This window comes from Argopecten irradians, chromosome 6, assembly GCF_041381155.1.
Source record: "Argopecten irradians isolate NY chromosome 6, Ai_NY, whole genome shotgun sequence".
Classification (NCBI taxonomy): domain Eukaryota; kingdom Metazoa; phylum Mollusca; class Bivalvia; order Pectinida; family Pectinidae; genus Argopecten; species Argopecten irradians.
Window position 1 is genome coordinate 7,938,844 of NC_091139.1, and position 16,780 is coordinate 7,955,623.

Sequence of the window (16,780 nt, forward strand, 5' to 3'; positions counted from 1 at the left end):
AGAAAAAAATCTCATAGACTCAATCACATCATAATATATGTGTAGAATTGGTCTGAAATATACACCTTTGTTGACGACGTGAAAAAAAACTAACGTAAAAACTGCAAAATGAGAGCTTAAATGTTCTTAAAAAGTAGAAATCTCTCAGTGATATTTGCAATTTTTTAATCAACCACTGTTTAGATATTGGCCTAGTAGTCCTGAACCTACGTTTGCTTTTATCTTTTCTTGTGCGAAGAGAAATGTTAAGCTGGCCATGCTCATAAGTAAATAAAACATCGAGTTCAACTTCAGTGAAAATTAAAATAATTACAATATACTGCATGCATAGATTTATAATTTAATTGCATATTACAAACTGTCTATGGACATTTGCATTAACTCCTCTGTAAATTTGTTAAGAACATTGTTAATTAGGAACCTGTAAAAATTAATAATTATACAAGGTCATTTTTCATTTACTTAATTCCAATTTGAAGGAGGAGTCTCTGGTGGTTATGACTCATAAGATTATTTTTTGTTTACAGATACCCGGTGGTAAGGAAATATGACACATGATTAAGATCACGTCGTCAGAGTTCCTTGTGAGTTATTGAAATTAAACAGGAGAGTAATTTTTTGGACCAGGTTTGTTGGAACGAAGTGATATTTTTGAATGTTTTTTCATGAATGATAATGCAATTAGAATTAATGCTAATCGGTCAAGGACGCCAGAGGGCCTAAATTGACATTACTCCTTGCTATATCGTTCTTGTACCACAAACAATTACTTTTATGTATTGTAAGCCATATCTCTTTATTTTTGTTTATATTATTACATCGTGTTTTTAAATTTAGTTGGTGGTTCTTCTTTTCTGTTATTATCAAGTAACACAATATATGTGACACATTTATTTGAAGCCTCTATCAAGAAATCTACTTACACTGCTGTCTGTATACGATGTTAATTGTCTGTATCTGTTGGACGGTCCCGAGATCTACTTCCCACCAGGCTTCTGGGTGACTTCCTTCTGGATCTGTATGTGAACAACTCCCGTGCGGTGTTACATCCTTTGTTATAATACCATCTACTGCCTTAGTGGCTACGTACTGACCATTCGTTGAACTCTGAATAGCGGTTTTACCATGTGCAAGATCTCCTGAAAATAATGAGTCACTGAATAACTACAGATAAGTTGAATCATTTTAGTTGAAGCTCTTTATCTGTTTTACTGAAAACGAAATATTTGTCGTTAAAAACGTTTTTACTCTGTTACAAAGAACCATAATAATATAAAAGAGGACTAACGTTAATGTATATAAATATATATTGATACTGCACTTAAACGGATAACACTATTATGAATACAGCGCTGAATAGCTAAGCATACATTTTGCGATTATTGTGTTATTTTCTCAGGCATATAACATTAAAACTGTAAACTTGTTCCGAAACAGTTTTCCGTCATTTCTTTTCATCGAAATGTAATACCATATGCTATCTTATCTCTAAATTTATTCTTAATACTATATCGCAATTATTAAGTAAATCCGGTAGGAGGTACACAAAAAGTCCACATAAATATATAACCCAACTACATTCAGGTACAATGTAAGCCATACATGTAGTTCATTCAACAGTTACTGTTTTTATACCAGTTTAGATATTTCCATCATATTATGTTAATATTGACTTACGTGGTCCAACAAAACAGCTTTGCCCCGACCATCTAGACTGACATTGTCCTCTTCGGCACGCCCCTGTATCTATATCACAGGCCCTGCCCCCGTAACAGTGACATCGGAGACTACAGGACAGCCCCATCCACCCTGTCTGACATTCCTTGACATCACACTGTCCAGTGTCTGGGTCACAGCCACCAGACTTACAATGACAGGTACCGCCACAGTTATTTCCGAATCGACCAACTGGACATCCTGTGTCAAAATATAAAGTCGTCGTGAATATTCTGTATTTTGAATATTACAGAGTTATATCTGCCCTTGCAAGTAGGTATCGATTGTGGCCTCATACATGTATGTTTGCAAGAACAACGTCATACTTTTTAGAGAAAACGACGTGAATTTCGCTCACAAAATAATGACGTCATAATTGGTACCTACCTGCAAAGGCTTTGACTCTGTAAAATGCAAAACGGAATAGTGCCACTCCCAACATATAAGACTGATCCTAAACAAATTACATAAGATAATAAAGAAAATTACAACTACGATCAAAACTCAAACTAGAATACAACGTTTACATTCATGCTTTTAAATGTCATATATACTTGTTAGTTGTTTAATCCTTCTAAAAACGGTGCTAATGTGTTCGATTGATATTTATATTTATCAAACATTCCATTTAAGCATTGGTTGTCATATTTTTGACATGCATTGGTGTGTAACATATATTGGGTATTTAGCATAGCCAATTGTGCGCGTTAGCGCACCATGATTACATGCTAGAACACTCAATGTATGTTACGCACCAATGCATGTCAAAAATGTGCCAACCAATACTTTTATTTACATTTGTATAGTCATTCTCGTTATAAAAAGAAAAAGGGTAAAAACTTAAGAATGAAAAGTATGTTATACGATTGTTCAAAATGATGGAACAGCCAATTATTTGTAAAATGTGTTGGGTTCTTGCAATTTCCAATATGTTGCCATGGACAATAAACTAAACAATAACAGTAGATGAAATAGTCCCAACGATAAAACGAAATATACAAAGATAAGTACAACATTTCATTTGATTTCAAATATGTTAATAAGAATATAGATCTATTTCCAAATTTAAAAATATGTTATATTCTTCAGTGAATTATCATACTGACGTAAATCCCAGTCATTCCTTGACCTTTTGAACTCTGATTGTGCATTAGTACGCCAGAGCCTAACTGCCAATGTAAATACTGGAAAATATCATACATTGAGCTTAGTAGCAACATATAGGTACTGTGCTGTGCTTTGTTTGCAAACTTCTGTGAGAATTCGCTACGCAATATATTCCTGAACCTTAAATGATATACCTACCATAGACTTGGACTTCACACAGTTCAATATATGCGCCTTCTCCGCTTGATTTACTGTTGTAGAACACGACGTATTGGCCATTAACATGACGACACTGTCGGGTCTGGTTAAACGTTGGTAAATCTGCACCAGTACTGGTGTCATGGTAACACAGATGTCCGTCTTGTCTATTGATAGAGCCATCAGATTGAGTCATGTTGTTATCATTTGTAACGTACAGACTGTATCCTTGCAGACGACTTGGATCTGTACATACAATTTGGTATGGTAAACTGATTTAGTAACAACACCATGAATCGTCTACTTTATTAATTCACCTTTATTGTCATATTATATCACATACATTTAAAAGGTTTAAAATATTATATATCTACCTTCGATTACGGATAGGTATTGGGAGGGGAGTAACCGTTTGCATGGTTAATTAAACTTATAGATTTGCAATAACTAGGTCTAAAATAGTGGATATTTAAATATATATAGTTTATATTGATCGAGGGCTGTTTGGCGTGACTTGACGTATACAGATTCTTGATTTCTTCATCCGCTTGTCCAAATATTCACTCCGCTTCATGAGTTGTACATTTACTTGGTGAACTTACATACAATGTAGCAAAGGAACTGTACACAGGTCATTTATAACGGTTCATTCAACAACAAAAAGGTACATATAGAAATGTAACCTCCATGTAAGGTCATATAAATATAACATTGAGCGGTAATGGTAGCTCCATACTTTTGGGAAAACACATGTCATTTTTTTTTCTAACGGATGTTATTTTCTTGCATTTTTCATGAAGATTTCAAATCTGTAAAGAAATTTCAGCTTGAAATATACAATCCGTGTAAATTTATTGGCCGAAAATAGAAAAAAAAATATAAAAAATGTTTTCTGTAATATTAAGGTGAATGTGGTCTCAATCCCTTTGATTTTTTGTCTTAAATTTCTAACGATAGAACAATATACAAAATTATTGTATTTTTACAAATGCTAACTAATTTTCGTTATTTACCATGACCGTTTCTATACGTTATTATCATGTTTTGTCATATTTTCGTCCCTAAAAGCAATGAATAGGCGAAAACGGAAATGAAAACCAATGTCAATTTTACAATATTTGTATATGATATGCCCAAGGTAATATGATTTTCAAATGTGGACAAATATGGGATGTGATGTAATATCGGTTTATGTCAGTTTATTTATATGATTTTCTCCAATTTTGGTGTTTTAAAGTGAATAGCCGAGGAAAGAAACCAATCTAAATGCGTTCATTGGCCTTCCAAACGTTCCTACATATCAAAACGACTGTCCAGTTTTGACCATAAAAAATTATGGAAAAGTCCCGTGTTTTAGAACATTTCAAAAATAACTCTTTGAAAAACGAGTCTGTGTGAAAACGTCAACATGAACATAGCCAGTCGGGAGGACATTTTAAGATATAATATAAAATAATTTCTTCACATGGCAGAAAATTTTATTTTTCTATTTCATAAGAAATTATAAGGGCCTTGCTCTTCGTGCCCTCACTTCTAAGGCAACATATACACGAAAATATAAGAAAAAAACATTCCTCAAAATTAGATCCTACAAACTGACACCTTCAGTTTGCGGCCGCCATTTTTTTATACATATGGGAGGGGGGATCATGGGTTATCACTATGGATATGCGACCTTTATTATACATTATGATTGTGTAAAAATCTTGAACACCTACAACCAACTTGAATGTCTTGACGTTCGATCAGGTATGGCACAAGTGACTGTAAAATTAGCAAATTATGGTATTGTTGGAAAACGTCGAAAATGGTTAAAAAAAACTATAGCAATCCTAGACAACAAGTATTCGTAAGAAATAGTAGATCTTCTGTTAAAGCTACTTTTATAATTTGTATGTTTAAGGTGATTTGAATAAAAAATTAGGTAAATATGTCTATTGGCTGCTTTACAATGCACGTACGTTGTTTTAGACCAACGGATGGAGAGTAATCATCTAATGAAAAACAAATCATCTACATCCATGTGGTGAAACAACCATCAAGGAACCTTAAGAAGTCGTGTAATTCCGGTCAATGATAGCCGCAATATACCACTCGGCTACTAAAGTTACTTTCATACCTAACTTCAGTTTTATAAGAGTTTCATCCAAGTATTTCAAAATCAAAGTGGCATACGTATGCGCTTTTTAGCCCTCATTTTTGTGTAAAAAGACTTGACTAAAATAAAAAACATTACGTTTCAAACCAATTTCTGTTTAGACAAACTACATAACAAAAAAACAAGTTTACAATTTTGTTAGACCTGGCTAGGTGAATGACTAAGAAAATCAACATCATCGTTAAAATAATTATTTGCACTTTTACACAACAGTTACAGTATGATGTTTAAAACAATGACTTAACCGTTGGATAACACTATTTGGCCTTCAGACTATAGGTATAAATATTAAATTTGAAGGAATTTCCACCTCAAAATTGGTACCATTCTGTTCTTCAATAGTACAATTTAGGATGGAACTCTTGTGAATGTTCGGTAGCTCATAACAATGACTAGTCGTATGCATATCGTTGATAACTTTATCCGTTTTTATCATATAAACATAAGTCGTATGTTTGTAGCAGAGGATTTTTCGAGTTTAAAAAAAAAACATTTTTGATATGTATAAAATCCAGCGTTGTGGAGCGAGTTAAAAATCTCTATTCATTACTACCACTGCGCTACCTTTACAACTTACCATGATGTCTGTACGTGATGTTGATCATCTGTATCCTATACACTTGTCCTAGGTCTACCTTCCACCAGGCCTGGTGGTGACCGCTTCCCGTGTGGGAGCAGTGTCCACTTTCTAACTGAGTCGCAAGGATTCCGTCCACTGCTCTACCGGCGTCGTACCTCGTTAATTGGCCGTTGACGTATCCCTGATATGTTGCGCTTTGATATGCTGTTTTGTTAAGAGCCAAATCACCTTGAAAATAAATGTAATGTATATGTATTTGTTATTTTCAATGAAGAGTATAACCTCACGAAAATATACATATGTAGGAATCGAGTATGCTATTTGCAGACTACAGTATACTTAAACTAGTCGCTACTAATTGTTGAATGGTACCATCTCATCCAATAGCTATTAAACAATATTTTAAATTAATCTTAACAAGTTAATGAAACATATTTAATGTCCCTATATATCATATGTAAACATTGTCAAATGTTCCGTCTTACTTATTCAGCAGCAAATGAAGTTGGTATTTGGTGGGTAAACATATATGTGAATAATAGTATCTGGATAGGTAATTCAGTGGACATGAAAGGTTAAGACTGGAGACAATGTTATTTTTCTTAATGACCTTTTGAAATGTCCATACTTCATAAGTGTTTACAATTTTGATGAATTTAAAGAAAATTTTAATGTTAATACTAATTTTGTAACTTACCAGGAAATTATAAATTCATGTAGAAAGTACTTATCTCACAAACAGTTTGATAATTTCAATCAGTCATATCCATTTATACTCATAAAAAAGGATCAAAAGAATTCTACCACATACTTTGTCAAAATAACACTATGTCTTCTGGTAAAGGAGAATGGAGCAATTTATTTGAAATTAATGTGGAAACTTGGAAGCAAATATACATGACTCCTTTCCGAGTTACTTCAAGATCAAAACTTCAATGGCTACAATACAGAATAAATCAACATATCCTCTTAACACACTCATATGTATTCAGAATTGGCTTATCTGAAAATTCACATTGCTTTTTCTGTAAGACAGAAATAGAAACAATAACACATATATTATGGGAATGCAGAGAAGTACAATTATTTTTTGAAAATTTTGAATGTTTGCTAGAATTATTATTTATTCCTTTTTCGTTCAATAAAAAAGACTATCACTTTTGGTATACCCAACAATAAAAGCATTTATTACAAAACTGATAACCTCATTTTACTCATTTTGAAACAATACATTTACAGATCTAGATGTCTACAACAAAACCTACCAATAACATCATTAAAAACTATTATAAAGGAAAACTATGATATTCAGAAATACCTTAGTATTTGAAAAGGAAAAAAATGTAATGAAGAATTCAATCAAAATTGGAAAAATTGATTAAGCTTATAGAAATCACACACCCAATCTCTGACAGCACGACTTGAAATACAATGAACTAATATACCTGATTGTTTTAAAATAGTAACCAATAACTTTGCGGAACTGCAAACCTCCAGCGAATATATATTCCATACTATACCCCCTCCCTCTCTCTTTCTCTCTCTCTATCTCTCTTTCCCCCCCCCTCCTACCCCCCTCCCTCTCTTTCTCCCTTATTGTACTTGCATGCATATTTGTATAATTTGTAAGTGTGTGTGAATGTTATGGCATGTGTGTATAGGATAAACAAAGAATTGACAAAATTGAGTATGTATAAGTTTGTATATCCTGTATGTTTGTGAGTGTGTGTGTGTAAGGGAAGGGTGTGATAGTGTGTGTGTGTTGTGTGTGTGTGTGTGTAAGATAAAAAAGGAGAATAAGATTGAGTAGAATGCATGAGAAGGATGGTGTTGATGATGAATAAGCTGAGAATAAGGATAATTAATAACTGTAATAATGCAGATAATTACTTATATCTATGAAAATTCAGATTGAAATATGTTTGTTTACTAAGTAAAGATGAGGAAATGTATTACTGATGTATAAGAATATGTCTGGAAAAAATAAAAAAGTTACAAAAAAGACAATGAATGAAATACGTTGCAAATCCACAGTGTGTAGTTCATTCATTATTAAGACAAATTATCTTGTACTACCGGGTGTTTGCATGCTTTGTTAGAGCTATACATTACGATTTTGACCGGTTTTGATATAAAAATAAAACGTGGATTTTAAAATAATTTCCTTCACCACTGTTGTCAAGTACGATTCTTCACTTTTCCGTCAAAAGAAGACGGAAAGCAGAAAAGCGATGTGTATTGTGAGATGAAAAATAGATTGAATAGGTCAAACATTAGAACGAGATGACGATTAAAATAGAGAACTGGCGAGGCGAACACCGCTGGGGAGTAGCATAACGAGAATGAATGAACTTCAAATGAAGACGAAGATTGCGAGTGATACAGATGTAATATGACAATTTGGTAGGGCAATATATCACATCGTACTTTAAAACAAAGTTTAGGTAATGAACCATTCAAATACTTACGTGAACAATTCACGAAATAAATCCCAAAACAAGTCACAAGGAAAGCGGTGTAATATCCAATAATCTCCATGATTAATACTCCACTAAACGCCTCTGATCACCTCATGATGTCCTAGATGTGGCCATACTATTTGTAATGATAACCAGGAAGTTAAATTCCTCCATTACACGATATAGATAGGGACCAGGAAGGCCATGTTATCAGTGAAACCGTTATCATACCCGGGTCCCGCTGGAATTCTCTATTTTTTCATATCGTCACAGCTCAATGTTGTGACCGTTATCTCGTGTGGAGTACACGGGTGGATAGTGTTATCTTAGTAGTAGTGTCATGGCGGATATGAACAATGACAATTGAAGTTTCTCTGTGATCATAGCTCCAGTGCTTAGATTATAATGTAGCCTATAATGTAGGGAAAGGACTATACGAAAATAGTTTTGTCTGAAAACTGTTTAGAGCTTTATAACGGGAGGGAATTAAAAATTGTGTGACATAAATTATAATCTGTTTACGTAATTTTTACGTAATTACAAACTATAGAAGTTTCATTAACACAGGTAGTGTGAGTTTTGGTTGTTATATTGTTGAAATCTACGCTCACTTAAAGGAATCTTGCAGTGTTTCATCGCTACTTCCTTTCTTTTTATTTCCAATGTTCATTTCATCTAATGATTTATTTGAATTTTAAATCATGTATATTTTCTTATTTGTATATCTATTTTCGTTTTTATTATTTTCAAGTTGTCTGCTGACTTGTATAAATTCATATATCAGTACCAACCATTCAATTCCTATCCATAGACTATACGTTCTGTCCATTTACGTAACGATTGTTTTTACAACTGAGACATCTAAACTGATATTTTAAGACCATGCCTAGCATATTATCTTTAGCACAGTCATATTTAAAAAGTTTCAACCTCGGAGACATGCCTTAAACATGGTTGTATAATGTACCCTTTGATATTTTTCATTGATTTGTAGATGTTGATAAAGGGAACAAAAATCCTGATACTAACACGCACAGAGAGCCATCGCTGTTATCACTAATCGTAAATAAAACACTTAAATGAGCATACATGGTTAGGTAAATTATATTTCTGTCACAGATAAAACGAATCCTGCATTCCATTGTCAAACTATTGGTCTTTCTCTGATATACACTACCATATCAATTTATATCGCTGTCAACGGCAAGGTATGGAAGAAAGTAAAATATCACGATCGGAAGCACGTCTATATGATCTATAATGTTTGTCTCTGAGAGTTGAAGGGAGGAAGGTGGGGGTCGTAATATAACAAAGAACACAAGGAAGATGTCTTAAACATGGTCCCATGAAAGTGCCTACCAGTAGGATCCTTTTGATCTTGTATTGATTTTCAAATGTTGAGAAATCATCCTGATACCAACACATATACATAACCATAAAAGGTTATCAGAAGTCGGAAATCAATCACGTACAATACAAACTCTTTAAATGCAATGTTTACAGTGTAGCGCTTTCTGTCTAATATACAATGTAGAAATGCTGCATTATATTCTTAATTTTAATATTTTAAGTCCTGATATGATAAGATATAATCTGGTAATTGCAGATGGGTATTCATTTCCATTTTTGTCACTATGAAAGCATAGTATTAACCAAATATTACAGGATTCTTTATCTTCTGAAGTTCACTTCCTTAAAGCCATCTAATGTCATTTATTTTTCGTATTACTCATGCATTAAACATCTCAACATTGGTATGACTCTATAAACATCCTGTCTACATGTGTATTCTTACACCTAGCATGAGGCTTACGTTAGAGCATATTAAAAACAAACAGCATTATATGTAAATGAATTTGAGGTTTTGTTCTTGACTTCATAATTGCTGATAAGAAATTTGCATCCAGTTTAATGTATGTCTTACTCCTTCTTTGTGCACCTTAGTTTCCTCGGATCAATTCTTATACTTTGTAGCTGTTTGGTATTTATTTTATATGTATTTTTCATATTATCATTTTAGAACAAACTCTACGTTTCATTTTCATTTATATCACTGTGGCATAGCACGTATAGTACAATGGAGAGGAAGGACTATATAATTATGGTCTTTGACCTTTTTATATATCTATACCAGTCTTCTTAAAAAACAAAGCTCTGTGGTCGAATGTTATACTGGATACCAGATTGATACTGGTTTTTATATCAACTTATACGTTTTATTTTAGTATACTGTAGTAGATCGCAGTATATTACATTAGAGATGATTTTAGTAATAGAAAATGGAGTAAATTTATAAGTAAAGCTTCTATGTTTAGACAACTTTATAAATATATTGAACAGTGTCATAGTTACATATACTGTTGGGGAAAACAATAAACGAAAATATTATTGTAATGCTACCCTGAAAACTGTTCGGTGTTTTATAACGGGAGAGGAATAAAAATTGTCTGGCATAAATCATAATGAGTTTACGTAATCACGAGCTATTTAAGTTGCGTGCAGTGGTATAGTCTTGTCTGAGTTTCAAGTGTTGTTTTGTTATATAGTTCATAATGAGGAAAAACGGTATAAAGCTAGTATATTAATAATCCGAAATAAAAGGCCAAAATAAATTCAAAGTAAAATCAAAATCATTTGTCTGTTATATAGTTAAAATCTACTATCCCTTAAAGGAATCTTGCAGCGTTTTATTGCTATTTCCGCCATCTTGTGAGTGAGTTTCAAGGTTAATTTTATTCATTGATTTATTTGAATTTAAATTATGTATATTTTCTTATACATTAATTAATTTTCATTTTTTGTTAATTTCAAGTTGTCTGCTCACTTACATAAATTCATATTTCAGGAACAAAAATTCTATTTCGATCCTTGTTCTGTGAATTTACATAATACCAATTGTTTTTACAAATGAGGCAATTCCGTTCTGCATGCCAGTTTCGTTATCTAAACTAATCTTTTAAAATCATGCCTATCATATTATCTTTAGAACAGTAATATAAAAATGTCTCATCTTCGGGACGTACCTTAAATATGGTACCTGAACAAGAAGGCCTCTTTGATCCTTTTTTATTGATTTGTAGATGTTGATAAAGTGAATAAAATTCCTGATACTAACACGTACACAGAGCAATAGCTGTTATCACTAATCGTAAATAGAACACTAGAATGAGCATGCACGCCTAGGTAAATTGCATTTCTGTCGTAGATAAAACGACTCCTGCATTCCATTGTCGAATTGTAAGTCTGTATGTGCTATACACAATTATCTCTATATATTTCGGTGTCAACAGCACGCTATGGAAGAAAGTAAGATATCACGATTCTTTTTCGAAGCAGCTCTTTGATTTATGGGCGTAACGTCCATAAATGTGTGACATTTGACTGGGAGTTTTGTAGGGGGGGGGGTATGATATTAAAATAGGAACATCGGAAAGATTGTCTCCTAAACGTGGTCTTGTGAAAGTGCCTTCAATTTTTTATCCTTTTCGTTTTCCAATGTTGATAAAACATCCTGATACCAACACGTATACAGAACTATAAAGGTTATCAGAAATCGAAAATAAAACACGTACAATACAAACTCTTTAATTGCAATGTTCACAGTGTGCCTCTTTCTGTATGATATACAGTAGAGAAGCGCTGCATTATATATTTGAATTCTATTATTTAAGACTGTATGTGTTAATATATAATATGGTAGTTACAGATGTGTATTCGTCACCAATTTTATTACTATGAAAAGCATGGTATGTAAGATAAAACAATCCTTTTTTCTCATTAAAGCCATCCAATGTCATTTATTTTTGTATTACTCATGCATTGAACATCTCAACATTGGTATGACTCTATAAACATCCTGTCTACAGGTGTATACATATATCTTGAATGAGGCTAAAGCTAGAGCATATTGAAATGAAACCGTATTACATGCATATGTCAATGTATATTTGTTTTGTTCTTTGTCTTCATAATTGCTGCTACGCAATCTGCAACGAGTTTGGTATATGTCTCATGTCTTTTTTGTGTACCTAAGTCTCTATGAATGATTTTTTTACTTTGCATTTGCTTGATTTTTATTTTACAAATATATTTATATCGACATTTCAGTACCAACTCTAGTATTTTTTCCAAATGAGAGCACTGTGGCATGGCACGGTATAGTAAAATGGAAACGAAGGACTACACTTTGTTCATATGATTTGTGACCTTTTTATACTTTTGTACTATTTTTCTTCATAAAAAACAAAGCCTTTTGTTCCAATTTGAAATGGACGTGGAAATCTGAAAAGTCAAATTGTCCATAACAATATCTAGTATACTTTGTATTTGTTTGGTATTTCTTGTATGAGTTATTCTATTGATACCAGATATACCGGTACCGTATTTATATTGGTTTTTATATCAACTTATACGTTATATCTTTAATCGATATACTGTAGTATATCGCGGAATAATGCATTAGAGATTAAATCAGTAATAAAACATAGAGTCAATATAGTGGTGTTTGTTTTTGAATTCACGTCAGAAACCTATCACTTTAAAGAGATGGTGAACTGCTAACAGCGAAATCTATTATCTCACCTAATAGCCGTATACACCGGGAAATTGTGTAATTTTCCAGAGTTGTTCTGACGTTATCAGATTAACCAGTCTATGTCATGAGTGATTGATAATAAATAGATATATCTTAGTATAGATACACTTAAATGATTTAAGTGTAAATTTACAGTTTTCCACTAACACAATATATGATAGTATGGGTAAATAGCATCATATACAAACCAAGTACATTAAACGCGGTTCTGACAAAAATCGTTTACGTTTAAATATTGGAAATGTGTTCAGTTTAATAATCTGCATGATACACCTATATAATATATGGATGATAATTGTCCAATTTAATTAAAACAATAGTATTTTTCATACAAACATATGTCAATGATGTAATCTCTTATTGTCGAACGGTGGGTTTGCATGATTAATTGTGGGATTATATTACCAGTATATACATGTAAGTCACTATCATACAAGCTTAAGGGAGATAACACCTACTTTATAATTATAAAACAAACAAACATGACCTATGTGCTACACTTGATCCATATAAAACCTTGCTTTGGTTTAATCTTGCAGTATGACAAATTTGTCATTTAGATTGAGGACGACAGGTAGTATATTGATATACATAGAAGGTCAGGGGTCATCAACCCGATCACGTGGGTTTTCCAAGGCACTCGTTATTCCTCCAACTCTTGCGCTTACATTCGGGCCATCGAAAGTGATTTGTATAAGTTGTATTATTTGTTTCGCAATCGATGTAAAATAAATAAAGTTCCATGCGTAGTTAGTATGCAATCATTTCTCTCAACACTGAGCTAAGGTGCAAAGCAATTATTTTTGCGTAAATTTAGTAGTGCAATTTACTATGTTTTATTACTTTATAGACGACTATAGAAATTATTAAGTAAAATAATCCAGTGTCAATATTATCGTGTTTTATGACCGTATCACTTGAGAAATATAAGGTATTTAGGAATATATAGTAATACTATGACGGTTAACTGGAACATATTCAAATTACTCACATGAAAACAACTTTAGATAATGGCTGATAATTTCATATTGGTGATGTTTTTTGTTTCTTGTGTTTTGAGCCCCTCGTGAAAGGCGATAAACACTCAAGATAAACAGAAAATTCCCAGAGGTTTAAGGGGGTCAATTCGGTAAAGTTTATGTATTCGTTATTAAAAATAGTTAATCTTGTTATAATTTATCATATTACGGGAACGGTACTGTTTCAAAATGTTTACCTTTTTGAAGATATATAGAAGCATTGCTCTTATTCATGAATTTTACATATTTTTTGTAATGTGTTCCGTTTCTTTTTGTATTTCGCTAGTACCCTAACTAAAGGGAGATAATCCTTGATATAAAACGATCACACTAATCTTTGGGGTATTAACCCAAACAAAATGAAAATTACGGTGAATAATAAACAATAGCAAAATTAAGGCCATAAAAAACGCTGACATAAAATAGCGATCTATGAAATTTGAACTTCGAACAGTGAGTACGTTTTAAAATAAGAATAATGCTTTTTGATAAGTATGTTCTGATTTGAGAGATTCGTTTGTATTAAGATGGATATAAGGTGTATGCTGAAGTCGTTTGGGTATAAGGTTCAGTTTAAAAGCTTATCTCTGTAGATAATTTATATATATGAATAAATTGGTTAATTTGTTTGGAGTGAATTGTGAATTGTATTCGCTGCTAGCGGCCGACACCCACACGATTCGTGACATAATTATCAATAAAATTAAATAAAAACTACGTTTAGAACAACTTCAACATTTTTCTTTTCAATTTCTGTTTCCAAATATCCGTTTTTATTTCATGTACTACTCAAATATACATTGCAAAATTGTTCTTTTTTTTAGAAAGAGAAAACCAAACTTCCAACGACGTTATCAGGATTGGCCTTTGTCCATGGACAGAGGATCAACCACTTTTAACAACCTCACTTACTACCTAAGAATAACTATTAACCCATCAAGTCGTCTCTCTTGGAACAGGTGACGTTAAATAAGCCAGTCACACTTCTTTTATACTAAATATCCACACTTTTTTTTTTTGTTTTTTTTTTGTTACGCTATGACATATTACAAATGTAGAATATATCATCGTTGATGAGGTTTCTAACGCCGATTTGTTTCCATGTCGAGGTATAAAAACAATGTGTCGTTAGATAAATACTACATATTATGTATATCCTGTCACAATTTGTTTGAAGACAAATTGCTAAAGAAAACCAAGTGTTATGCTGTTTACTCTGTATCGCTTTTTGCATGATTCCGCTTCGTCACATCAATTTACAAAAAAGTCTTGTTATAATTCGTCACTAGTTTTGTCGTCGACTCTTATTTGATGATTTCTCTAGACTGGATATATCTGGCTAGCTTAGTCATTTGAACCATAACGTTACTTCATTTAAATGACACCATAACATGATGAATTGGCCCATAAAATATTACTTGAATTTTACATATGTTTGTCAATTGCACAGATATATTTCAACCTCTTTGGTGGTCTGTATCTTTTTGTAGAAAGGGGTACAAATATAATAAATACACTACATATTTGCAAGTTAAATTCATCAATAGGAAATATATATCACTTTTTGATTATAGCTACTAGGTTCATGATTTACACTTCATTAAAACATTGTTTTATTGTATGCTACTCCGTTTATTTCTTTACAAAATGTATTTAAACTAATGATCATAATATCATTGGAATTGTCTCCCTTAATTTGAATTTCAATGACTGTCTTTGTTTTGTGTGTTAATGTTGCAGCGCCGTTACAACTAGTGTTCATGTTAACTCTCATTCACTCAATAGACACGTTGGGTGGTATGTAGCTGATGTAGAAGGCTGGTAACTGATGCAGTAGATTAAATTTTAGTTGGCATGTAACGAAGGCGCTGATTGGCTGAAGCATCGGCAGCCCGACTGCTTGGCCCCCGACTTACAAGATCGCCGACAACATTGAGAAGTAGGCGGAGCCAGCGGATCTTTGATGTTCAGACCCGACTATGTTGTACAATGTGTTTGATCACGTTGTGTACTATTTTTTTATGTTTACAATGTATACAATCAATCGCTGTATTCAAAATTCGTTATTGTTTTGTTTCACTTATTAAGCGATTTTTTAAGGATTTGTTGTTCATAAAGTATTGGCCATTTCTCTCGACTTCGGGAAATATTCATACTGTAGCTTATCTACCAACGTTCCAATGGTTCAAATTTTGCATCGTGTTTATAAATGTGTGAGGTTTATATCTATTTATTCTTCTATCCCTTGTAAGGTTACGTGTAATGTCAAAGCCGAATCTAGCTACGTTGTAGCGACGGAAAAGGAATCACCTTCTGCCCGACTTTTCCGTTGTAAGCGTTTGGTGTGGAAAAAAAATCAGGTACGGCTGACAATAGATTATGTCTTGTCAAATATATTCCGATCAAACACGGTTTTAACACATACCTTGGTGTTAGTAGGAGATGTTATTCTAGCTGTAGACGACGAGTTTCAATGCATCGCCTAAATAAATATATAATTCAATTTGATTCATATTTGCACTACCCTCACGTTGGTGTATGCGCGGCGGCAGTTTACAAAATGTCGGTTGAATTGCCGGGAAATTATCAACACTAGATTCAAATGCATCTATCTAATTAAACACTGGTGACAGAGTTTTAAAAAAATCTACGCTTACCGCTAGAATATAATCCCCTACTAAAATCCAGGTACATTGTGTATGTGCCAAATCCGGTTTTTTCGGATATATTTTGACAAGACACGATGGTTGGTCGTACATTCTACCCGATTTGGTGTCCCACACCTTGCGGTAAAGTTATAATTAGTCAGAAGCAGGCGATATCTTTTCCGTACAACTTCTGACTGACTTTTCCGCTGCAACAGTAGCTCTTTCTATACGTACTTCACTGATTAGCGCTGATTCAGAGTATACACATGAGGTAATTAAAATGTGTTTTTACAGTATGAAG

At 32.9% G+C, this 16,780-nt stretch overlaps 1 protein-coding gene across 1 annotated transcript; it reads right to left on the reverse strand.

Moving 5' to 3' along the window:
- Nucleotides 1–413: 413 nt before the first annotated feature.
- On the reverse strand, nt 414–8,297 carry LOC138326180 (uncharacterized). The gene is made up of 6 exons (XM_069272309.1): nt 8,228–8,297; nt 5,757–5,987; nt 3,022–3,267; nt 1,678–1,917; nt 924–1,139; nt 414–421 (listed from the first exon to the last, which is right to left on the reverse strand). The coding sequence occupies exons 1-6, from the start codon at nt 8,295–8,297 to the stop codon at nt 414–416; spliced, it is 1,011 nt and encodes a 336-aa protein (XP_069128410.1).
- Nucleotides 8,298–16,780: the final 8,483 nt, after the last annotated feature.

Bases quoted from the DNA above. Each gene is read 5' to 3' on its own strand.
- LOC138326180 (XM_069272309.1), bottom strand. From the start codon at position 8,297: ATGGAGATTATTGGATATTACACCGCTTTCCTTGTGACTTGTTTTGGG. The intron at 3,268-5,756 runs GTAAGTTGTAAA...TTGTATGTACAG, and splicing joins CATCACGTACAGACATCATG to ATCCAAGTCGTCTGCAAGGA. The intron at 1,140-1,677 runs GTAAGTCAATAT...CATTATTTTCAG, and splicing joins AAGCTGTTTTGTTGGACCAC to GAGATCTTGCACATGGTAAA.